This window comes from Drosophila albomicans, chromosome 2L, assembly GCF_009650485.2.
Source record: "Drosophila albomicans strain 15112-1751.03 chromosome 2L, ASM965048v2, whole genome shotgun sequence".
Lineage (NCBI taxonomy): Eukaryota > Metazoa > Arthropoda > Insecta > Diptera > Drosophilidae > Drosophila > Drosophila albomicans.
The window spans coordinates 1,613,069-1,638,936 of record NC_047628.2 but is presented as its reverse complement, the minus strand read 5'-3'; the positions used below and the strand labels follow the sequence as shown (position 1 = coordinate 1,638,936).

At 37.2% G+C, this 25,868-nt stretch overlaps 4 protein-coding genes across 10 annotated transcripts; 3 read left to right on the top strand and 1 right to left on the bottom strand.

Moving 5' to 3' along the window:
- Positions 1–44: 44 nt before the first annotated feature.
- On the top strand, positions 45–1,464 carry LOC117564155 (mRNA cap guanine-N7 methyltransferase). The gene is made up of 2 exons (XM_034242821.2): positions 45–1,251; positions 1,312–1,464. Exons 1-2 carry the CDS (start codon positions 123–125, stop codon positions 1,392–1,394), a joined length of 1,212 nt encoding a protein of 403 aa, XP_034098712.1. The 5' UTR covers positions 45–122; the 3' UTR covers positions 1,395–1,464.
- A 6,374-nt stretch (positions 1,465–7,838) lies between these two features.
- Positions 7,839–22,466, top strand: LOC117563289 (gamma-aminobutyric acid type B receptor subunit 1). Of its 7 annotated transcripts, XM_052003064.1 has the most exons (19): positions 7,839–8,637; positions 10,392–10,646; positions 14,193–14,327; positions 14,418–14,588; positions 14,646–14,862; positions 14,933–15,098; positions 15,170–15,413; positions 15,472–15,621; positions 17,157–17,299; positions 17,369–17,492; positions 17,556–17,672; positions 17,739–17,946; positions 18,020–18,276; positions 18,349–18,486; positions 18,549–18,750; positions 19,912–21,687; positions 21,771–21,829; positions 21,910–22,125; positions 22,373–22,457. In XM_052003064.1, exons 2-16 carry the CDS (start codon positions 10,395–10,397, stop codon positions 19,932–19,934), a joined length of 2,547 nt encoding a protein of 848 aa, XP_051859024.1. In that variant the 5' UTR covers positions 7,839–8,637; positions 10,392–10,394; the 3' UTR covers positions 19,935–21,687; positions 21,771–21,829; positions 21,910–22,125; positions 22,373–22,457. The 7 variants fall into 7 exon arrangements, with proteins under 7 accessions (XP_051859024.1, XP_051859021.1, XP_051859022.1 ...); XM_052003061.1 differs by having other exon boundaries at positions 21,771–22,125; XM_052003062.1 differs by having other exon boundaries at positions 19,912–21,829; positions 21,935–22,125.
- LOC117563291 (protein yellow) lies at positions 22,438–24,576 on the top strand. Its single transcript, XM_034241534.2, has 3 exons — positions 22,438–22,772; positions 23,331–23,736; positions 23,811–24,576. Exons 1-3 carry the CDS (start codon positions 22,549–22,551, stop codon positions 24,483–24,485), a joined length of 1,305 nt encoding a protein of 434 aa, XP_034097425.1. The 5' UTR covers positions 22,438–22,548; the 3' UTR covers positions 24,486–24,576.
- On the bottom strand, positions 24,502–25,555 carry LOC117563292 (anamorsin homolog). The gene is made up of 3 exons (XM_034241535.2): positions 25,338–25,555; positions 24,773–25,269; positions 24,502–24,710 (listed from the first exon to the last, which is right to left on the bottom strand). Exons 1-3 carry the CDS (start codon positions 25,471–25,473, stop codon positions 24,597–24,599), a joined length of 747 nt encoding a protein of 248 aa, XP_034097426.1. The 5' UTR covers positions 25,474–25,555; the 3' UTR covers positions 24,502–24,596.
- Between the last annotated feature and the right edge of the window lie 313 nt (positions 25,556–25,868).

The following is a 25,868-nucleotide window of genomic DNA, read 5'->3' as shown; positions in this document are numbered from 1 at the left end:
TTTTTATTATTTGTCTAGTACGTTCCAGGGTTGCTTACTGTTATCGATAACCAGGTATTGTTTCGAAAACAGCTGTTCGGCTTTCACAGTAGCTGTGTTTAATTAATTCGTGTGTGTGCAAGATGAGTGTGAATTATGGACAAAATGCAGCGGATAACGAATTTTTGGAAGCACATCAAGCTGTACAGCTTTCCGACGACGGCGCAAGTGATGATGACAATGAGGCAACAGACACAAATCTGCCAGCGAGTACCTCTATCAACGACGAAGAGGAGGCAAGTGGTGCCGCCAACACACATGTGGTAGCCCATCACTACAACGAGCTGAAGGAGGCGGGACGCAAGGAAAGGCACAAATCGAAGATCTATTTCATGCGCAACTTCAACAACTGGATCAAAAGTCAGTTGATCAACGAGTACATGGCGCTAATCAAACAACAGAAGCGCATTGGTGACGCATTGCGGGTCCTGGACATGTGTTGTGGAAAAGGAGGCGATCTGCTTAAGTGGGATAAAGCGGCGATTTCACATTTAATTTGCACAGACATTGCCGAAGTATCTGTGGAGCAGTGCAAGCGTCGTTATCAGGATATAGCGCAACGTGCCGATAAATCCAAGTTTGGCAACAAATTCACAGCAGAGTTTTTCGCCTGTGACTCAACGATGGTCAGGCTGCGTGAGCGTTATAAGGATGCTTCTCTGCAGTTGAATTTGGTGTCGTGTCAGTTTGCTTTCCACTACTGCTTTGAGTCTCTGGTGCAGGCTGATTGCATGATGCGCAACGCTGCCGAATGTCTGCAACCTGGAGGTTACTTTATAGCAACCATGCCGGATGCTTATGAGATTATTAGAAGATTGAAGGCAGCAGGTCCTGATGCCCGAAGCTTTGGGAACGATGTCTATAGCATAGAATTTGAGGGTAATGCGAATGAGCTGCCCTTGTTTGGGGCCAAGTACCAATTCCATTTGGAGGGCGTTGTTGACTGTCCTGAATTTCTTGTACACTTTCCCACGTTGGTAAAGCTCGGCCGTAAGTTCGGACTTCAACTTATCAGACGCAGCACGTTTGCTGAATACTATAAGGAGACATTACCTCAAGGGCGCCACCTTCTCCAGCGAATGTCCGGACTGGAGTCTGTGCAACCGCAACGTTGTGGCAACGATGAGCAATTCGCTCATGTGCGGAAAACTGTTGGCACACAACGTGGACGAGCTGTTGGCACATTGTCCAAATCCGAATGGGAAGCAACAAGTAAGTCTTAAGTGACCAAATACGACTCTTAAACTCGTTTTAATTCCTCTTATGTTGCAGCTCTGTATTTGGTGTGTGCCTTCAAGAAATGCAAGAACAGCTGGGATGCCAATGGAAAGCCTTTATTTGAGTTTGACGACTGACGTACTCTTTAAATTAAGCGTATGCATTAGTATACTTATTAAAAATAACTCTTCGATGTTTTTATGACAATAACTTTACTCATTTTTATTAGTTTAAAGTTTCTTAAGTTTTTTTGATGAGGTATTTAATTGCAGACAAAATTTAAGAATATATTTTAGTTCGGTATTTCAATGCTTTTAAACATAATTCATAATTTGTACTATTACAATAAAACTAAGTTTGCTGAATATAAACAAAGAAATATACCCAGCTGAGCCTGCGTTGATTTTGTACATACATATTATGAACTGGAATTTAGCGGCATTTACCTTTATTCATTACTCCATTAATAATACATATGTATAAACAATTAAGATCAGTAACTAATTTTATTATGAACGTAATGCTCAGATTAGAATAATTTTATATTTATGCCAATTCGATTTTACTGGCATTGACAAATTATCACCTATTTGCAGTCTTCAAATAAAAAAGCAAGTCAGAAAGCTAAAGTCGAGTGTGCTTGACAGTGAGATACCCGCTACCCATTTTGAATAATTATACCAAAAATACTAAAAATATACCAAATATACTATTTGTACCGCGATATAGTACCACATTTAAAATATACCATAGTCAACCAAAGCAACTAGACCCCTAGTAAGTAGGCGTTTTTGCCCATACAAAAGTATTTCTTTAATAACTTCCATAATCTGATCGCAACCAAATTTTTGGGAATCATAACATAAAACAAACTTGATCTGCGTGCAAACATAACAAATGCTGTCGAAAAATTATAGCTCAATCTCCTATAATCTCTGAGATCCAGTGTTTTATATGGACAGACAGACAAACGGACATGGCTAGATCGTCTCGGCTGTTGATGCTGATCAACAATATATATACTTTATAGGGTCGGAGATACCTCATTCTGCCTATTACATATTTACATTTCCTCCCGGCACAAAGTAGAATTTGCTTTGGCTGACAAGCACGTTTTGTATTCTATGATATACGAAAAACAACTTATGATATATTTTAGTTTTATTGGTATATTTTGCTGATAAAACGGCTTTCATTGAAATATTCTTGTCTTAAACTGTATTTATACTAACAACAAGTACTTGAAAGATGTGACTGCGATGCAAGAATTTACGCCAAAGTCGCAACATGCAAACAGATTATTATGAATAAAAAAGTTAACAAACTCAGGCAAGGAGAAGAGTATCAAGATAAAAGAAACAAATCGGTCAACAATGAGTAATGAAAAAGTATATTTTCGTACATATTGAATTATTGTTTATTTATCAATTACTTATGCTTGTTACTATTCGAATACTTATTGAACAAACCAACGATTTGATCGCCTAGGTAATTTTCTCCAAAATCATTTTCTTATGATTCTGTCCATTTATTTATATGTATTAATTGGCTTTATAGACTTAGCAAGACATTTTGAAATAACCTTAGTGCGCAACAATGTTTAAGTATGTTTACTAATCAGCTGATTGCCATCGATATTGCAATTCTTCAATAAAAACAAGTAAGAAAGCTTCAGTCAGTTGAATATGGAAAATATTGCGGTGTATTTTAAAATATACCGAATTAATATATTTCAAAAATACTAAAATATACCGAACGATATACTATATATTGAAATAATACCACATTCAAAGTGCATTACTAAGCATAACAGAATGTTAGTCAAAGCAGCTAAGATTCTATTGCAGTAGCTGTTTTTAATAATTTAAATAACTTCTAAAAATTTTCTCTGATCGCATCAGGAATCATAAATACTGTAAGTATTATTGTATGCGTCAAAAATCGATTTTATCTTCAAAATTTCGCTGGTTATTGGATTTTCTTTCTTTGCATGCAACAATTTGAAAAAAAAAAATTGATCTGCGTGCAAAAATAACAATTGCTGTCGAAAAAATTGTTATACTATAATATTCTTTTGCCCTATGGGTAGCGGGTATAAAAAGTTTTAAATTACTATTTTAAACGTAAAGTATGTAGTGAAGTTTCCCTATTATACTATTAATGTTATCGTAAGCAAGTTTTAAGGGCTGAATGAATTTGATCTGCGTTCAAAAAAGTACTCAGTGCTATCGGAGAAAAACTATTGATCTATCTCTTAGAGTTCCTGAGGTCCGATGTTATATACGAACTTACAAATGGTCAGATATGGCTGTATCACCACGGCTATTGACGCTGATCAAGAATCTATAAACTTAATGGGGTCGGAAACAGTTCCTTCTACCTGTTACATACAGTACCTGTAGGCACAAAGTTAGAGCAACCCTTCTTCGTAACACAGATCAAATGTTCTTTTTACTTAGTTTTTATGATAAATTACCGTTCTAAAGTTTTTGTAAGTTTGAACTTTGTTCTGTTCGATTATTCGATGAGCGCAAATAAGTTATGGTTTTATTAACTTGTCGGTTAGATGAAACCATGAGGTATTATTTGATGGCAAAAATGGAAAATATTGTTCATTTTTGTTTTGATATAGGGCACGTTAGCTTTGCAAAAGTTGTGTTCATTGAAACGTTAATTAGATGCACTTGAACTTGTAGGTCTAACTATGATAAACGGTTTCTCCCAGCTTTTGCCGTTTTTACTGGTGGTTAATATTTAATCAGTGAATACATATACATATGTACTATATATGCTTTTTCTTTAATTTCTATAGAACTACTGATGATTATTTATTAAACTCTTTATTCTGTTCAGTATCAGTCTACTGCCTTGCTCTCTCTCATTCCTTTACTTCTAGTTGAAAGGGACCCAAATTTTATTTAAAAGAATTATTGTAAATCAACCCTCGCCATACAAACAGTGACAATCTCTAATACGAAAGCTTTGATAACGAAGCTTTCTACCAACGAACTCGAAAATTGGAAGTTCACACCGCTTTCGAGAAGCTCATTGGAAGGACGTCGACATGGACACGGACCAAGACACGAGCATGAGCATACAAGGAGAGCGCGCACAGCTGTTGCTTTCACAGCGACGGCGCCTTTGAAGGACATCGGGCAAAGGTTAGTCCTGACGTTTACGTTGCCGGGTCGTGCCCGAGACCGAGACCGTTTACCAAGTGCGGGCCTGTGCCTGGCATTCAATGCATCAATGAATTATTATAGCTCAAGTGTAAATAAATATTTGATATCACAGCGAAGGTACGAAGGAGAGTGGGGAAAAAGGCATAAATTACTCCATTGATTGGATGGCGAACACGGCATGACAGCAAAACGGATAATCGTTTGGTTTTTTTTTTTCTTGTTTCTGACTCACACGCATGCAGCTCTCTCGCTTTCCCTCACTTTTCCTCTCTGTCTCTCCCACTCACTTTCGCTCTCTCTCTCTCTCTCTGTCTCTCTCTCTCTCTCTCTCTGTATTCTGGACTCTTTGCCTTTCTCTCTCCGTGTATATTGCTTTTTTGTAATGCTTTTCTCATCTGCAAGTTCTTGTCAGATAATTTCATTATTTAAAGTTTTGCTCATAAAAATAAACTTTGGGCGTAAAGTTTAAATTTGTTTTGCACACACGCACCCACACACGCTCACACACAAGTTCAGAGAAGAGGAGAGAAATTGTTTACAACAGTCCACTCCATGTGTGTGTGTTTGTACACGTTGTGTGCATGTGTATAGTACGCTTTGTTTAAAGTAGAACGTGCGTATTTAGAAGGCAAACAACAAAACTGTTTACACACACACACGACTCGTACTGGCTCGTGAACCAGCTTTGTCCCTTGTCGCTTACGCTGAGCCCTGACGCCTCATCTCACTCTCTCCTCTCTCTGCCCGTCCTGTTTGGCAGTGCACGCTTTGCACTGATTGGCCCTAATGAATCTTTTTGTTACCTCATGCAGCCGCCTGCGCATTGTTCTGTGCGGTCTATGCAAATTAGTTCACTTTTAACCCATATGCAGCACACAGTATTTTCAGGCCCTAAATGTGCGAGCGCTTAAGCTTTTAAGGACAGAAGGTTGCCTTCAATTGCATTACTAAATTTAATGATATAAACTTTGTTTGTAACTGTTGGATGCATATAGTACTTTATTGTTGTTTACATTTCTAGGCTACTTATTCGTTGCACGTAATAAAAAAACGCCATAACAAATAAATTAAACTAAACTAAATTAAAAAAGTTACATATATGTAACATATGAATATTTTACTTCCTTACTTTTTATTTGCTTTTATCAATAGAAGAATAGCTTATAATTCAGAAACTTGATTACGTACTTTACTTAGATTTCGCTTACAAAAAGTATTTAACTACAATAGTCACTAGATACGGACTTATCTTGGTTACAAGTTTCACGTTCTTGGTCAATCCTGAAGTACGAAGAGGGTTAAATCATTTTTGCACAATGGCTTGTCGGGCAGCTGAGTTTCCAGCATACACAATCACATATTATGCAGTGAGTCTGAGCGTATGTGTATGTGTCAACGTGGGCCACTGACAGTCGGGAAAGGTAGGAAGATGAGTGGCCTTACGTTACGTATACGCAATGGGTACAAACAAAATACACACCGCAATGTTTATTCTGTAAGCCTGTCGAGGCAAGCGAGCGAATAAGTGTCTATGCGCCAGTCAGTATATGTGTCAGTGTGTTGTGTGCGTCTATGTGTGTGCACCTCGTGAAATGCATAACTGGATGTGAATGTGTATGGAGAGTGGTGTATGAGTGTGTTTTGTAACGACTTGTGTTTATTCAACCGCATAGAACAATGTGAAAAACGCATGCCAGGCATTTGCCTTTGTTGTGCTCCTCTTACGCTATTTGCCTCCCCCTGTGGCTTTGGCGCCAGCTCCTTGTTCTCCCTGTGTATGCTAAACTTTTTATAAGGATTGGCCCCAGGGCGAGCTCAAGGGGTGATGGGCAAGCACGAGGCGTGCAACAATTTAAAAATATCTGTGTGTGTGTGTGTGTGTGTGTGTATGCATGTCAGCACGTCCCTCTGCAGAGGGATGTGTGTCAGGACTTGCAGGATGTGTCGAGCAGAGAGCAGAGCCCTGCTTGGAGTATGTTAATCTTTTTTGGTTCTGTCCAATAGAAAAACTTGAACTTTGTCTTTAATGTTTGAGTGATTCATTTTATTCATGATTAATATGAATATCAACAAAGGTTTAAAACTTGAATAAAGTTTTAACTGTGGATCATCAGAACTGAAAACACAGTCGGGTCTTGGCCCTATTGTATCCTTTAACTCTGTCAGCAATGTAACCCGAACTCAAAAGTGAGTCAACTATAATTTGACTATCATTGATTTTGCATTCAAATGCGTGTACTTACTCTTTGGCTACATAATACGCAAATTGAATCCTTGCCGTTGAGTACACGTACTTTATTTTGCAGTTGTAATCCTGATTTATTCATTACAAATAGCAAACTAATTGGCTAAGCCGGAAATATATCGATTTAAAATTCAATAAGCTTGAGCCTTGATAAGCTCATAAAACATGCACGAGCCAGGACAGCATTAGGGTTACGGCTAGGACTATTATATGCTTCGGTATGTGTGCGTATGGGTGTGTGTGTGTGCTACAAGGGACATTAGCTTAAGGCGTGGCATTTGGGAAATGACTGGCTACCATGCAGTTGTTTTCTTGGTCTGTTGTTGTGTTTTGTGTTGTTATTTGGCTGCCTTGTTGTGAAGTGCACACACACGACAAAAGGTCAACTCGGCAAGTAAGTTAAATGACAAGGACCTCACCTTGCTCATGTCCGTGCTCCTGCTCGTGCCTGTGTTCGTGTTCGGGTTCGTGTCCGTGTCCGTGCCCATGGATATTACCGCGGGTCTTGCTGCCTAACTGTGCGTGTTTGCATGTTTGGATGTCTTACGACCTCAAAACTTTGGCATGCAATGCCACGCCAGGCTTGGATGGGGCCAGCTAGGCTAAGCTAGGCCAATAATAATGGCTTTCACTTTCAAAACAAACGCCAAGCACGGCGCTGACATTGGCCATAAGTTAAAGCCAATCGTCGTCCTTCGCTGCTGTTTGACAATTCAAAAACGAAAAGCCGGTCACATGCTCTTCTTTCCACAACTCCACAGCAAGCCCATATTTGTTTTTTTTTTATTTTGTTTTTTTTTGGAGCACGAAACACAAGCAAAGTCCTGACACCCTGAAGTCTGGTCTGGTGAGCGCCTGGCCAAGTGGCCTCTGGTCATAATTATGGTGCTCACAATTGACTGTTATCAACTTCGCGCCCACTAAAATCAAACTTTACCAACACTTAAACACATTTGCCTAACTGGAAGCTACGGAGCGACGTTGACTTCCAGTCGCTCAATAATAAAGGCACGCCGAACGAAAAGCTTACTCAAAGCTTTAAGCGCTACCTTTCAGCCTGCTGCCTGCTGCCAGCGATGCCTACGCGAAGTCTCTTTTCGCTTGCCAAGCTAAAGTTGGCGGTGTGAATGTCAGTCATGGAGTTCCAGTCGTCGGATACATGTGGAACGCAGCGAACACAAAACAGCGCGCCTCGCCCCGAAATACAATGCGAAGAAAATTTTTACAAAAGTTGTGTATAAAAGAAGTGAAGTAACTGCAACCTCTGTATATATATACATTTATTTGTGTATATATGAGTGTGAATTAATATATAAATTAATATGTTTGCCAAATATGTTACAAATTCTAAACTCGACAAGTGACGCAAAAAGTTTAATTTAAAATTTAATGAAATAATAAAAGTGTGAAAAATTCAACATAAATGTCGTACATTACAGCATTTGATTATCGTTAAAAAATCTAGATTGGGAAAAAATAGAAAGCAAGAGAAAAACCGTAGCTGATAAAAAATTTAAAATTCAATTTAAAGCTTTTGCAAAGCTCCACGCCCCGTCGGCAATTGTTGTTGTTGTTGTCGTGGGTGCCGTGTGTTGCAGAAGTAGCAACAAATGCAGCTGCAGCTGCAACTGCAGCGGGAAGCAAACTAATAATCATCATTTAAGGATGATCTGTTCGGCTTACGGCATTTCATTAAAATGGATTTGCGCCAATACCAACGCGCTAAGCTGCATTTGTGCAACGGATTATCGATTGTAGTGCGCAGTCATCAAACAAACCAACAGCAACATAGTGCAAAGAATAATACCAACAACAACCACTGAGCTTGAGTTTTAGTTTTTGGGCCTTCACAAAAAGTTTTGTATCTTATGAAACAATTGACGTGCCGGCCAAGGCAGCAGCAGCAGCAGCAACCAACAAAATCGCAACACATTTTTAAACGGCATACGCAAAGTAAGTGAAATGAAATGAAGTTAAGTGTAACGTGAAGTGAATTGAAGTGAAATGAAGTGAGATGAGCTGAGCTGCACTGAGCAAACCAGAGCAGTGTCAAAGCGTTAAGGCATGCCAAATTGAGGATTGAGGTAGTGAAGCGTGGTAAAGTGTCATTCGCACTTCTCGCGTAATTATTGAACCCGTATACCTGAAACTAGGTCAGCGGAAGTTGGCCATCAACCAGCAGCCGCCACAAGGAGTAAATTGCAACGAAACCTGCGACAATATCAAAAACAAAACTAAGCACAGCCCTTAGGCCAGGTGACAACGTACCAAGTAGTACTTAGAAATCGTGGAACATCTGATTACCGATTACAGAGTCGATGTCGTTGTCGTTGTCGTTGTCGTCTGTCGAAAGGTGTCGATAATCGAGCGAGCGCGCGTATCAAAACAATTCCGAACAAGTAATGTTGCCTACCAATAGGGGCCAAAATATTATATATTTTTGCCTACCTTCGAGAGCACTGTCATTCAATAACCACAACGGTCATATTCTGTGCACGCGTGCGGCGTGTTTAGAGTGGCTGTGTGTATCTACTGTGTCTCACAGTCCAACACACACACACACATAAATACATACACGGACGCACACTGTTAGAGACAAGCGCGCAATGAGAGTAGCGGGGAGAAAACAGCCGTGAAACAGATTTCGATAGCAGCAGCAGAAGCAGCAGCCTGCTCCACGATGGAGAAGGGCGAATATGTGTATTTTGTTGTTTTTTTTTCTGCTTCTTTTTCTTCTTCGTCTTCGTCTTCATCTTCGCCTTCGTTTTGGTCTTCACATATAAAACAGCAATTGCTTGCCGAAGTATAGAAGAAGACGTTTTGCGGTTCGACAAAAGCGTGTAGAGTGCGCGAGATGGAGAGAGGGGGTAAAAAACAAGAGAAAGACGAAGCGTGTATGGTTACTCGTAAAGCTATAAAACGAATTGCCAAAGCACCCAAAAAATCAACAAAAAGTGACCTTGCAGCACTAAAAACAAAAAGAAAGAAACAACAAAATCAGCAGAAAATAGAATCTAATTATTTATTTATTGGTTTCCACAAATATCAGCCTAAAAGCCTTAAAAACCACATTAGCCAAAAAAGAAACACTACGAATATAGTTGACTTGCAACAACTGCTTTTAGTTCATGTTGACCTTTCACCGAATTAGCCGTGTAAAAATATAAACGAAATGCAATACTATAAATATGTTATATTTGGGAATTATATTACATTAAAAAAGTACCCTCTGGGTTATGAAATATAGGATACATAATGTACATATTGATACGTAAGAATAAGATTTGATTTTCGTTAAGCACATATATATCAATTTTACTGAGGTAGTTTATCAAATTATAGCCACAGAGTCAACATTTCGTATACTATAAAGTATTTTTACATTCTGTACCAAAATCGCAAATGGATTTTTCAAAATATGGAAGAAATGGAATGTTAAAGGGCACGACAAGTAGGCTTTATAACAAATTGGATATCGCGTAAAAATTGGGTTGGTTCGATGTAAGCAAGACCAAAGCAAAGAGTCACACAAAACATAGCTTGAGGCCTTCTTCGGTTTCTCATTTCACATTTGTGATTTCTCATTTCTGGTTGACCGTTGACCGTTCCCCGTTTTCCGTTTCCCGTTTCTTGATTGCCCTTATCCAATGTCGTTTTGTTTGATTTTGGTATTCGGATGCGGTAATCACATTTGAGCATTTCAACAGGATATGACAAGTGATGGTGCTGTTACGTTTTGGATATTTTTGCTTTGTTTGATCGGCTCGCCGCATTTGGAGGGCAGCGAGGCGGGTAGGCCGGATGAGCTGCATATCGGCGGCATCTTTCCCATTGCGGGCAAAGGAGGATGGCAGGGTGGGCAGGCATGCATGCCGGCCGCAAGACTGGCATTGGATGATGTCAACAAGGAGCCAAATCTGCTGCCAGGTTTCAAGCTCATCCTGCACAGCAACGACAGCGAGGTGAGTCTGCATGTAACATTACTTACTATATATTCAACCATCCCACTATGTACTACATAACACAATACCCTTGAAATAAGTAGCCACAGATCACCATTTATACTCACAATATTTACATCCGTAGATATGAGTATCTGAAAGTATATACATATGTATGTATGTGCGACTAGTTGGGATACCTTGGGTGCGACCTAAGTATGTTGCTTAGTTTTTGTGTTTTGTTTTTGTGACCATTTCCGTTTTGTCACTTCCCGAATGGTTCCGCCGAGAAAGCACCGAGGGTGCGTAGTCAGAGGAGGGGCAACTTGGCATTCATTAGCATATTTCTCTAGGGGAAGACACAGCAGCGAGCGTTTTATTATGCTTTTGTTATATTGCGCATAAAGGGTATTCGACGAGGGTTTTCTCAAAATCAAATTCTCCTTATTTTGATCAAAGTCTTAATTGGACTGTGTAAAATGTATGTGCATATTTGTTATGTATAATAATTGTTTTATTAATATAAATTTTACATGAACACAGAGCATAATAGTAAAATAAAGTAAAGCGTCTTCGTTGTAATCTCAGTATTATTTGGAGCACAAACTTGCGATTCATTCATTCAACATTAGTCACACAGATTGTGGAAACTTCAGAGGACCTACTATGATTAATATGAGAGCTAAAGAAAGCTAAGGAGTATAATTAAGTTTATTATAGTAAAAATGAGTTTTTTATAAAAGCTTTTTAAAGTGTAGGTTAAACCGATAAGCGAGCACATGTAAAATTGTGAATCAATTATTAACAGTATTTATTTTGATGAACACCTAGAGTTACCATAATAGTTATACACTTCACTTTATATTGAAAGCACATGAAGTTTATTTTAGATTTTAACATCCTTCATTCTACAAATCGAGAAATATAATATAATTACCACAGAAATATTTATTTGGTTAACAAATTCATAACTCAATGACGTTCCAGAACTATTAGTTGCAATGGAATAAATAGCTACCAAGTTATTTGAGAAGCAGTTTAGTATCACAAAAAAACCGTATGCATCTGAAGGGTTTAAGTTACTATTTTAATCATTATGTTTTCCATTTTTATATAACGAAGATATATACATATGTACATTATTATCAGGAGCGTACCTTCTTATTAGCAATATACTGTAATAAGGTTCCCTCTGCATGTTTTTCCGTTGATTTGGATTTTTCAAAGCATTCAAAATTTGAGCGGTTTTATGTAGTAGTTGATTTTAGGAACGCAACTCACTTATGTGTTCTTTTCAATGTGAAAGTTCTCCTTCTGTACATGCTTGCTTGTGTAAGTGTATTTACTGGTATAAATGTCATATGTCATAATTAATGGATAGTTTGTTAGACGCAAGCTTGCACGATATTTTGTCGGTGCTCCGCTTTGTGGCCAGCACTCGTAAGCTCTTACGAATAGAGCGAAAGTAAATTTGGAACTGCTTTACAGTTATAGTTACAGTTACAGCTATCATACATTTACATTTACAGTTACAAGAACAGAGCCTTATGTATCTTTATTTATAGGCGGACCTCATTAGTTTTAAGTGAACGAAATCTTAACAACTTGTTTTGAGTTTTATATGAGGTCACTTCGTTGCGTTGAGCCCATCATTTGAGCTATTTTTATTCAAGGTTGTCAGTCAAACCTGACCAAACACACATAATCATATACATATACATAGCATGTATTATATACCGACACTGTTACTCACTCACAAACACATACAAAGTGTATGTACATAGTAAGTTGAGTTCAGTTCGGTTCACTTCGCTGCGCTTCACGCTCAACAGAGACTTTTCTGACTGTCGACTCAGGACTTACGACTGTCGACTGCCGACTGTCGACTGACTACTCTGCTAATATATAGCTTAGCAAACAGCTTCCGTTAAATGCTGCATAATTAGTTGGCATCTCCGAGCTGTGCCCTCTACGTGTCACAGCACCATCATCATTGCCAAACCCATCACATGCCATCATAATGCGACAAGCGGCAAAGGCCGCACGCTTTGACAGCGGCTTTAGCTTTAGCTTTAGCTTTGGCTGTGGCTGTGGCTTTTACTTTTACTTTTGCGTTCGCAGTCGCAGTCGCTATTTCCCTTTGCTTGACCTACTTTAATGTGTGAAATGTCCCAACGCAGAAAAACACACGTCTGTACTAAAATTATTAAACAAGAGCTCATAATGCGGCAAGCCTAGGATTTATTCATGTCCTGGAATATGTACACATTCTTCTCTATTCCTCTATCCCCCACTCTCCCTTCTCCATCTCGATGTCGCCCTCATTCAGAACAACATGAAATGCGTACATAAAAAGTTGAGCCACTAAGCAGACACGAGTCCCAACAATTACAATGTTTTTTTACACGCAATCCGAAACTTAATATACTGAAAACAAAGCGAAAATGAGTATTTCATTTTTGTCGCAATTGAGTGAATAATACTTCCGCTATTGCGAATGCAAATGAGTGCATTTTCCATTTTCCATATCTAATTAATGGTAGACAACATCAAAAATCAATTAAGAATTGTGTAAACCGTTAATACGAATCAGATAAAGATTTGTCATTCTGTATAGAGCAAGCTGATTGAATGAAAAGGAGGAAGGAAAAATAAGTTTACTCTGCGCTGCACAGAAAGAAAATAAAATTCTATAATAATTCAAGAAAATCCATTAATTAAACAAAATATATTAGCTTAAAAGGATACATTTTTGAATGGAATGTATTATTATCAAAGCTTACAAATTATCCGCGATATTGAAGTTAGATTGTTTTTTTAAAAAGTATTCCTTATATTTTATATTTTATATACATGTTTTAAAAACAAAAATGATAAATCTGAATCACGCATTTGCAATTTTTAGGTTAAAATAGTGGATAATTATAACATTAAAATTCTTTATTTATGACAATATCTTTGTACTAAATGGAAATGTATGAGGCGGAATGCATCTTCGACCCCATAAATTACTTATGCACATACATATTGTATTAATCATCGCCAACAGACGATTCGATATAGCCATATCCCATTCGTATGAATTAAAGATATTAATTGATAGAGCTACATTTTGTACACCACTTCTTAGATTTTGTTTTAACACCCAACACCGCCCACGTAATCGAAAACAAACGAATAGCAGGCGTGTTTTAAAGCTAGGTACACAGAATAACAACTATAGCCTTTTGATTCCAGATTATTGAATTGCGGTGAAATGAAAACTTAGAAGTTAATCGAGTATCGTAATGACCGACATACATATGTATATAATATTCTTTATGAAGTTACCATAAAAAGTTTAGTTATTCTACTAAGGGGTATCTCACTGTCGATAACATGAGACTGTAGCTTTATTTTATATAGATCAACGTTGAATCAATTCATTTTTATTTATTTATTATTAAACTTAATTCATGAATAACTATTTCTTTGGCTAGTAGAGTAAGCTAAGTACTTAGATCAATATAAAAATCATATTTTGACAATATAACGGAGCTTTAAATTCTAATTAAACTTTATCTCTAGTGTGAACCTGGTTTGGGTGCCAGTGTGATGTATAATCTACTTTACAACAAGCCGCAAAAGCTGATGTTGCTGGCAGGATGCAGCACCGTGTGCACCACTGTGGCAGAGGCAGCCAAAATGTGGAATCTAATTGTGGTGAGTACATTACCAACAATACGGTGTTCAAATCATTTAATACCTACATATGTACGTCAAATTACACATTTTATCGCGGTATTATTGCAGCTTTGTTATGGAGCCTCAAGTCCTGCCCTATCCGATCGCAAGCGTTTTCCAACACTGTTCCGAACGCATCCCTCGGCAACGGTACACAATCCCACGCGCATCAAGCTAATGAAAAAGTTCGGCTGGTCCCGTGTGGCCATCTTACAACAGGCCGAAGAAGTATTCATATCGGTAGGGAAGCTAACTATCTAATTTTGAATTTATTGACTTCTCTTCCTTCGTTGATAGACTGTAGAGGATCTCGAGAATCGTTGCATGGAAGCTGGCGTCGAAATCGTAACTAGACAATCATTTCTATCCGATCCAACAGACGCCGTGCGTAATCTTAGACGTCAAGATGCCCGCATCATTGTGGGCCTTTTTTATGTGGTGGCAGCGAGACGAGTTCTCTGCGAGATGTATAAACAACAGCTTTACGGACGTGCACACGTTTGGTTTTTTATTGGTGAGACGCACAAGATTTTTGAAGGAACAAATTGAATATGATTGTATTTACTTTAAATCACCTCTTTCAGGTTGGTACGAGGACAACTGGTACGAGGCAAACTTGGAGAACGAGGGCATTACCTGCACTGTGGAGCAAATGAGAATCGCCGCAGAGGGACATCTTACAACTGAGGCGCTCATGTGGAATCAGAACAATCAGACAACAATTTCCGGCATGACTGCCGAGGAATTTCGGTAGATTATTATCAACATTTTATGCAGATGATTATTATTGTGCAATTATGTTATATATATTTTTTTTGCAGACATCGACTGAATCAAGCTCTTATTGATGAGGGCTATGACATTAACCATGACCGCTATCCAGAAGGCTACCAGGAGGCGCCGCTGGCTTACGACGCTGTCTGGAGTGTGGCATTAGCTTTCAACAAAACAATGGAACGGTTAACTTCGAGAAAGAAATCGCTAAGAGATTTCACGTACACGGACAAGGAAATCGCCGATGACATCTATGCGGCCATGAACTCAACCCAGTTTTTAGGCGTATCGGTAAATATGCTGAAATCCAACTGAATTTCTAAACTTAAACATACGACTATAATTCCAGGGAGTGGTTGCATTCAGCTCACAGGGCGATCGTATAGCCCTCACTCAAATCGAACAGATGGTAAATGGGAAATATGAGAAGCTAGGATATTACGACACCCAGCTGGATAATCTTACTTGGCTAAATATGGAACAATGGATTGGTGGCAAGGTGAGCTTTAACTATATATTATATACAACTTTGCAAAAATTAATAATAAATAATAATGCAAAACTAACAAGTCATCTTGTGAAGTTAAATACAAACACGAATACAAAAACTATTGGGAAACTGTAAACTTAGAAATACTCTTCAGATATGATTATGATAACGATTTGTAATTAAAACAGGACTCTTCTGCTTCCTCTGCAATTATTTTAAGCAAAGTTAAAATTGCAGTGCGTCGGTTCTACTCCGAATGTAAATAAGCTTTTGTCACTAAACTATAAAAAGTGAGCAATAAAATTATAAAAAAAATTGAAGCAATTATTGTATAAAAATCAGTAGAGCAATTTGCATTGCTTGGCGTATGTAAAATCATAAACATCATTTTGTAGTAAACTTTATACCGTGGTGAGCTCCGTTTAGTAATAATTGATGCGGAAGAATGTTGTCCGATATTTTCACATTTCTCAAGTAACATATCTTGCGTTTTTTCTTATGCCCCGTTTCGACAGTCACTCCGTTTATTAAAATTACAGTTCTTTCCCGTTTCGGCGTTTCCACAGCCACGAATGGAAACAAGTAAGAAAGCTACAGTCGAGTGTGCTGTGAGATATCGCTACCCATTTTTAATAGAAGCAATATATTGCGGGATTATTCTCAAAATATACCAAAAATACTACAAGAATACTAAAATTATACCAAATGGTATATTTGGTATATCGATACAACAATCGAAACAACTAAGACCCCTTTTAAGTAGGTGCTTTTGCCCATACAGGGATCGCAATTACTATAGTCATTATTATATATACCAACAAATGTCGCTCTATCTCTTATAGTCTCTGAGATTCAGTGCTTCATACGGACAGACAGACGGACATGGCTAGACCGGCTTTTTTTTAATATTTTTACATGGCAATGTAACATTAGAAATGAATGGAAACTTGGCGAGAAAAACCGAGTTGCTGTGCTGAGAAACCATGCACTATTCATACCTATTCCATTTGCAAATGCTTCAATTCATTCGAATAGTTGCTTAAGGTTCTAAAAAAAAAGCATATCAAAAGGAAAAAATATCGAAATATAAAGTTATTTGTTCTTGCTGGTGGCTTATGACTAGTTTTGATTTTGATTTGAAGAGATAATTTTTAAAAACATTTGAACAGCGAGGACCTAATAGTACATTTAAAGAGAATGCCCCGACCCAGAATAGATAGTTTTCTTACATGTTTATTTTTTTCTGATCGCAACCAAATTTGCAGTACTCATAAGTACTAATAGCTTAGGATTCTAACTCATTATTTGCTCCAGCTGACTTGAGTGAGCGGAAGTGGATAAAATGTAGGACAAACGTATTCTGGAATTTTGTTGTTCAAGAATATATACTTTTAAGTGGATTGGACATGCCATCTTCTTTTTGTTTTACACATTTCCCGTATGCTCAAAGGTTTTCTATATAGTAGCTATACCCAAAATACTCTTCTTATTCCTTAAAGAATGGCAAATTATTACCTATTATTATTTTTTCTAATATTCTATAGGTTCCTCAAGATCGCACAATTGTTACCCATGTGCTGCGAACGGTTTCTTTGCCATTATTCGTCTGCATGGGGACAATCTCTAGTTGTGGCATCTTTGTAGCTTTTGCTCTGATCATCTTCAACATATGGAATAAGCATCGCAGGTAACATAATTAATTCTAAGTGATATGTTTATTCATTAAATGTACTTCTTATACATATTCTGCTTTCAGAGTTATACAATCTTCACATCCGGTCTGCAATACCATAATGCTCTTTGGCGTTATCATTTGTCTAATATCAGTCATATTACTGGGCATAGATGGCCGTTTTGTCAGCCCTCACGAATATCCAAAGGTGAACAAACATTCAAAGATATTAATAACATACACACACACTAAAATGCAAAATATTTCCCAGATTTGTCAAGCTCGAGCTTGGCTATTATCCACCGGTTTTACACTTGCGTATGGCGCAATGTTCAGCAAAGTATGGCGAGTGCATCGATTTACAACAAAAGCAAAAACTGACCCGAAGGTAACAAACGTCTTCAACTTTATAAATACAAATTGACTATTAATAAATATTTTCTCTTATGCACAGAAAAAAGTGGAACCTTGGAAGCTATACACCATGGTTTCGGGGCTCTTATCAATAGATTTAGTGATATTACTGTCTTGGCAGATCTTTGATCCGCTGCAGCGAATACTTGAAACATTCCCACTCGAAGATCCAGTATCTACAACTGATGATATTAAAATACGTCCAGAGCTGGAGCATTGTGAAAGTGAACGTAATTCCATGTGGTTAGGTATGATAAAAATATCGCGAATATTTATAAATCACTTGATTATACTAATTGTATGCGTCATTCCATCGATCAGGACTAGTCTATGGCTTTAAGGGTCTAATACTCGTATTTGGCTTATTCTTGGCCTACGAGACGCGATCCATTAAAGTGAAGCAGATCAACGACTCGCGCTATGTGGGTATGAGCATTTACAATGTGGTCGTGTTGTGCCTGATAACAGCTCCCGTGGGCATGGTCATTGCATCGCAACAGGACGCCTCATTCGCCTTTGTTGCACTAGCTGTGATATTCTGTTGTTTCCTAAGCATGCTGCTGATATTTGTGCCAAAAGTAAGTAAGACCTTGACTTTCTTCAAAAAAAAGATCACAACGCAAACCATATTTGAAAAAAACCTTCGACAGGTTATTGAGGTCATACGACATCCGAAAGATAAGGCAGAATCAAAGTACAATCCAGACTCGGCCATATCGAAAGAAGATGAGGAACGCTATCAAAAATTAGTAACCGAAAACGAGGAATTGCAACGATTAATAACCCAGGTAAAAGTCGATTTCAATGCTATTAAGTGCGGATCTTTTACAAATTGTTGTCCGTTTTGCAGAAAGAGGAAAAGATACGAGTATTACGGCAACGGCTAGTCGAACGTGACGTCAATACGAAGAGCACAGAACTGAATCCCACATCGGGTGCCTGTGGTGGCACGGCAACAACATCGCTTGCAATGCAGCCTCAATCAGCTTCAATCATCAACACAACTGCATCCGCACATGCAACGCCCTCAGCTACGCTCGCGATCACACAAGGTAAGTGGCGTCTTTCAATAGAAGACTTTAATTCAGCATTCAGAATGCATCGTGCAAGAATGCATCGTGCAAGAATGCATCGTTCCACACTATATTCGAAGGTTTTTAAAAGAGAATGATCACTGCTGGACTATCCTCTTTGCAGTAAAAGCAAAACCGTGCGATATTGTTATTAAAATATAACACAAAATATACCAAATTGTCAGCCATGGCTTCTAAATAACTTCTAGCATCTTTATCTGCTCGAACCCAAATCATAGACACTATAATACTAATAGACTTAGTCTTAGTCTTCAACTTAGCACATCTCGAGAGTATATATTCTATAGGGTCGGAAATGGCACATTCTACGTGTTACATTCATGTGCTGGAAGCTGGAAGTTATAATACCCTTCTACCCTATGGGTAGCGGGTATAACTGTTAAGAGCACTAGACCAGCTCAATTTTGATCAAAATAAGAAGAAAGTGGGATCACCATTTAAAAATGGTAACTTACAGTACCTACAGTATACCTAAAGTGATATATTTCGACATTCAAAATATTGAAGATACTACTGAAAATTAGTTCTTTCATTTAGCAAGCTCATGTTATCTAAACTTTCATAAACCATTAAAGGTACTTAAAGTTTAAGTACAATTTTTAAAATTTTTGAGCTGCGAGAACGTATAATAATTCTCTTATATTTAAAGGGAATATCCCTAATCAATAATAATAATCAATAATTATACATTTAATTCAATTTAAATTAGTACAATTTTCAGTTTTTGTTATTGTCTTTGATTTATTTTATTTATTATTATATTTATTTATTTTGCAATTTAAAACGCCTAAGCAGTAATTAATATCAGTAAAGATACATAGATGCGTGCAATACATAATATAAGCTACAACGATATACATACATATGTAACATATGTATATATGTATCACTAATAGTCTCTGAGATCTAGGTAATAGGGACAGACATGGCTCTTTCGTCTCGGCTATTGATACTGATCAAGAAGATGCCTGTTACATAAATACCCCTGTGTAGTAGATATCAAAAAAATACAAATGTATATTGTTTTTTTCGTGTTTTGTTTTCCAAGCAAACTTACTTTAAATATGATATTAAAGTTTGATCAAATTTTTATACACAATCTTTTCATGTTTCTTGCAGATACTCACGAGCACCGTACATGAAAAAACTTGTCAATTTCCTTTGCGTGATAGGTGAATTATACAAAGAAGCTTCTAAAGTACATTTAATAAATATGTATGTATGCATGTACATGTATGAACTTGAAAAACTTTGTATCAACTTTAAGCTGAGCTAAATAAGAAAATTGGTAGCAGCAATTTTTAGAAATAACTGAAATATTTATTGTACCTTAAATGTGTTTAGAAACTACTTATAAAAAAAATCTTATAAACTTACGGAACCTAATATTAACGATACGGAAAATTTACTAAAATCGTTAGTCTGTAAAGTTAAATCCTTCACAAAGACTAAGTCAAGTCATACCAAACTATTAATAAATTCAATCATGTTGAACTTTAGTCATTTTTAAATTGCGATAGCAAGCAAATTGTTGTGTTAGATACATACATATGGTCTTGTTTAGTGAGTATTTTCCCATAAACCTCTTTTGCTCAGTGCTATCTCCTAGAGCTATACACACATTCGCACACAACTTTTCCCAAGGCGGCCTTTTCCATTTCGTATTTAAATACAAACATATTTATGTTCAGCCGCACCAATACGAGCTCTTAGACTCTAGAACCAGACTTCTAGAAAGTTTGGTGTATTTACTTAGCTTAGGTTAGTGTTAGATTTTGTATAGATCATGTGTCCGAATATGTGTGTGTAAATTTAGGGCGTGTCCAAAAACTCTCGTACTTACATACATACTATATGTACTCGTTATGCACTCAAATACAATGTTTTAGTAGCTTACATTTTTGGGAGTCAAAGGTAGCACTACCAGGGAAGGAACACATAGCAAACCTTAGATAATGAAATACATAATGGCATAGTTTAGTGTAATCATAATGTAATAAATGCATATATTATATATTATATTTGGGGGAGGGGGTTATGTGCTAGTACAACATTATGATTTTTATCTACTGTTATATATATAGAAAATGGACGAAAGGAATTTGAAAGCAAAGGAAATTTTTGAACACACTGTAAGTTCTAAAATTGCATTTATAAAATTACGTATGTGAATTAAATGCATCATTATATAATATAATAGGAATTGACATTATTTTAAAAGGTAAAAAACAAAAGCAAAACCTAAAACCTACTGAAAAGAATTCTCAAAAATGTAATAAATCCAATTGGATCCCTTTTTATTCAATCACTCTAATTCACCATGAAAAGAGCTGTAATAAAATAAACAAATTATCATGAAACACACATTAATAGACAACATCAAATTCCTACGAAATGAAAGACTTTAAACTATAAGCCGTTAAATAAAATACAATAGAACTATACACACCAAATAATGGATAATTATAGACACACACATTCTACGAGTACTTAAGCTAATAAAAATATACACATATACATTTATATGAAAATTAAAGAGCAAAAGGAAATTTATACAATGCAAAAACGACATCTCTAGTTGATATTGTTAAGAATCGTTGGAATTTGTAGATTAATTTGACCGTAATTCATATAGGGAACGCTGTTAGGGTAGCTGTATTTTTAAACATGTTCATGTATATTGTATATAGCATGTTAAGCTAATTTACAATCTCTTCCGACGAAATTGGAAGCGATCATAGCTACAATTGTAATTTTTACTCAAAGTTAAACACGAAACACATAAGTCAAACAATTTTTAATATTTTTGGTTATTTATTCTTACGTCAAGCTCAGTCACAAAAAACTACCAGAAGTCAGAATTACAACTGCAACACAAAATCCGAATGTTTAAATGTAAACTAAGTAACACTTTAGCAAAGCTAACTGTCGTATATATGAGTAAAGAAAAGTGGATTAATATTTATATATTTATTTAGTGACAACAAACAAAATAATGGCAGCAAACAATTGTAGCAATATGAAGCAAGAAAACTCGGTATGTTCTTATGAAAGTAACATTAACGAATTAATTTAAAGATTATAAATATATGAAAATTTTACTGAATAAACACAAAGCAAAACCAATAAAAAGTAAAACCAGATTGCAGATAATTGTCTTATATTAAAAGGAACGAAATAAAATGTCAAATGTTGCATGTTTTCGCCGACTACGACCTTAATAAGAAAAATGTTTTTGGCAGAAAGTCAGTTCTTTGACAAATTGATCAAACTTCATCTCAACGATATAAAATTATTGTTCTCAAGGGGTAACAGGTATCCATATATTTTTATGTAAATATCGCAAATTTTAAAATTAACATTAATCTTTATTGAATTAGAATACAGATCTAGTTTTTAATTTGATTTACAATTATTCTAACTGCTTGTAATATCAAAGTGCTAAAGTTAAATCATTACAAATACTCGAGTTTGAGAACAATTTATATTTACAGATTTACATTCGATTGTATTTATTTTTACTTTTTCTTTCCGGCTATGCTAATTTTACCGGCTCTCCCTGCATTTGTCGTTACACAAGCTACTGAGCACGGGATTTGCCATCGCTTACTTTACAAGAGCTTTGGGCAAAAGCTTTAAGCTTTCGATAGCATATTAAGCTGCGAACAGACCTCAAGTGATGCAGTAAGAGCTCTCGACTTGAACGTGATAGACTTTGATATCGGCTCCAGCGACGACGACGAGAAACGAAAAGCAATGTTTTCACCAAAACTGCTAACATTGTGCCTTATCAGCATTGGCTGTTCTTGGGCCGTCAATGCTAAGTTGGAGGAACGCTTCTCATGGAAACAATTGACCTTCGATTGGCCAAGCCCAGAAGCCGAGGCAGAGGCCAAACGAACTGGCCATTACATTGAGGAGAACAATTTGCCACTTGGCTTAGAGCGTTGGGAAAACAAAATCTTTGTCACCGTGCCAAGGTAAGAGAGGCAACAGCAAGCAATAAACATGCATTGCCAATTGCAACTTCTTGTTTTTGGCTTTAATCGTTATTGTAATTGGTCGCCTCAATCGGGGCTTTTGCGAAAGGTACTTGGTTTGGAAAACCGGTTACCATGTCGATGGTTACTCACTGGTTGAGCCCACAAATACAAACAACATCATATTATGCATACATATACGTATGTGAAGATACATTCATATAATGTATGCATGTATGTATGTGTGTAGATCTGCAAATAAACAACACACTACTATACACTGAATTTTAAATTAATTACACATATGTACATATATGGTTATGAAAATATGAAAACATATAAATAAATTACTACTTATACACAATGGTTACATGGATAAATAACAGGTAACATGTGCATCATTTTCTACACTAACCATTAAGTTTCTTCTTATGACGTCAACGGGGATTTACCTACTTAATATTAACACGACTTTTGATCAAAATTCGAGTATATTTATTTCATCTGCTTATTCACCCTGTCTCAAAATATAGTACTATTTATCATTTTGTTTTTCAGATGGAAAGCCGGAGTTGCAGCCACATTAAACTACATTGATCTATCGACGAACGAAAAGTCGCCCAAACTGCGACCATATCCAAGCTGGGAAGCCAATAAGCTGCCAATTGAAGTGGCGCCCCAGATACAGAATACAGCGTCTGGAGGTCGACTGGATGCCGACAAGGCGCAGAATGCTGAGATACAATTAGAGAACAATTCTACTATTATTTCCACCTTTCGCATTCAGGTGGACGTCTGTGATCGTTTGTGGATATTGGACACTGGTCTCGCTGACATCTTGGGTAATCCTAAGCAAATCACGCCCAACACAATTTTGGTGTTTGATCTGAAGACAGATAAATTGCTGCGTCGCTTTGCCTTACCATCCGACCAGACGAAGGAAGACACCTTCTTTGCCAATATTGTACGTATACATAAGTCAGATTTCGTAAAACATTATAGTTAATTTTGTTCCTCTCTTCCTCGCATCTATCTTAGATTGTTGATGCTGAGCGCGATCAGTGCGAAGATGCGTTTGCTTATGTTCCGGACTTGGGCGCCTATGGCGTCATTGTATATTCCCTGCGCGACAACAAATCATACCGTGTTAAGCACAACTACTTCCATTTCGATCCACTGCACGGCGACTTTAATGTGGGAGGCGTGAACTTCCAGTGGACCGATGGTGTGTTCGGCATGGCAGTCGGTCCGTTGAAGGCTGACCATACCAAAGACGTATATTTCCATGCGCTTGCCAGCACGAAAGAGTTTAAGGTCTCGAATCGCGTCCTTCAAAACGAATCTCATGTCAATGGTGGTGACTCCTACTATGATTTCCAATTTGTCGGCGATCGCGGAATGAATGGACAATCCACTTCGGAGGTTTATGACAAAAATACGGGCGTAATTTTTTACACACAAGTGAACAAGGATGCCATCGCTTGCTGGAATATTAATCGTCCTTATACATCCGATAACCAGGGTCTCATAGATTCCGATTCGCATACCTTAGTGTTTCCCAATGATCTTAAGGTCGACCAGGATGGTTCATTATGGGTGCTCTCAGACAGAATGCCCACTTATTTATACAAGGAACTGGATCATTCAGCAGTCAACTATCGCATACTTACTGGTAAGAATAAGGATCTAATTAAAGGCACTCCATGCGAATAAGCGAATGGTTAGGCACTCCATTTACAAAGTTTTTTTTTTATTTACAAGCAATTTATTTCGTTTTTCTTAATAAAACTAAAAATCCACATGCTGCATTCTGTTTTGTGTTATCTAAATATCCGATTTCAGTAAGTTGTCGGCCAGTTGCACTTTCTCTCCAGGCTTGAATGCCGGCATGCCCAGATAGGGGCAAGTGGAGCATCTGAATGCATCGCCCAAATAGCACTATATAGTCAAAGAAAAAGATTGTTAATGGTTCTATGGATTGCAAATGGTTCTTTACTCACGTTGCCACAACTGGACTTAACATTCTCAGTTGCTGCTTTCGCGGACTTTTCGCTTTCCAACTCCTCGGCCAGTCCGCACGAACAATTCTTACATGCTTTGCGCTTGCCCGTGGTGCTGCACACTCGGAGACCAGCAGGATCTGGCTTCTGTTTATCCTCCTCATCTAGTAGACCTTCCTCATCGATTAATTCCTCGTCGTCGCCACTAATTTTCCAGACATTCACGCTGGTGCTCTTTTTGGCAAATGATAGTCGAGCAGAAGAGCCAGTCTCATACCCAGGCTTTTCAGCGGTCAGCGTATTGGCCTCGGAATCCTCGCTGCAATTGATAAATCCGGACAACTTAATTTCCTGCAACAAACTCGCTGCAGTGCCAATGTATGCAATCAAGTGAAGTTTTCCACTCGGCTTGAGCATATGCAGTAGCTTTACGTAATTGTCAGTCAGCTGTGCGCATTCTATAACAATTAAGTCGAAGCTTGAGTTGGCGTAAGAGGCTAAAAGAGGTAAGCGATTTACTAACTATTGGCAAGAAACAAGCTGAGTCACTGCAGTTAACACTTACAAAAAGAAAGACGATGCACATTTTCCAAAGCTACTTCGCCGCCAGTTGAATTCTTCAAGATTTGCACACGCAGATCCAAATCAGCGCTGTCTGTCCATATATATAGTGATTTTTTAAGCCCTTTGAATATATCCATTGTTACTGTTTATTATAGAATTGTACAAATTCTTTACTGCACAAACTGGGATGCCAACTTGTTTTATTGCGATATCTCTTTTCATTGAACTAATGCTTAACTAATTATCGAAAATAATTAATTTAAAGCGCCAACTCAATTTTTGAATTTCTATGTATAGACAGTTTTTGGGTACGTTAAAAATAAATTAGTTAACATTCTGATTTGCTCATATGCAATTTCTATTAAATATTATTTATAATAATTAAATTTTAAGTTTCTTACACCATTTTTTAGCTAAAAGTTTTTATATTTTTATCATAACGATGATTTTATTCGGTGGACCGATAACGATAGCTAGTGTAAGATTTTTCGGTATTAAAGCACCAGAATCTGAGAGTTTTTGGTATATTTTA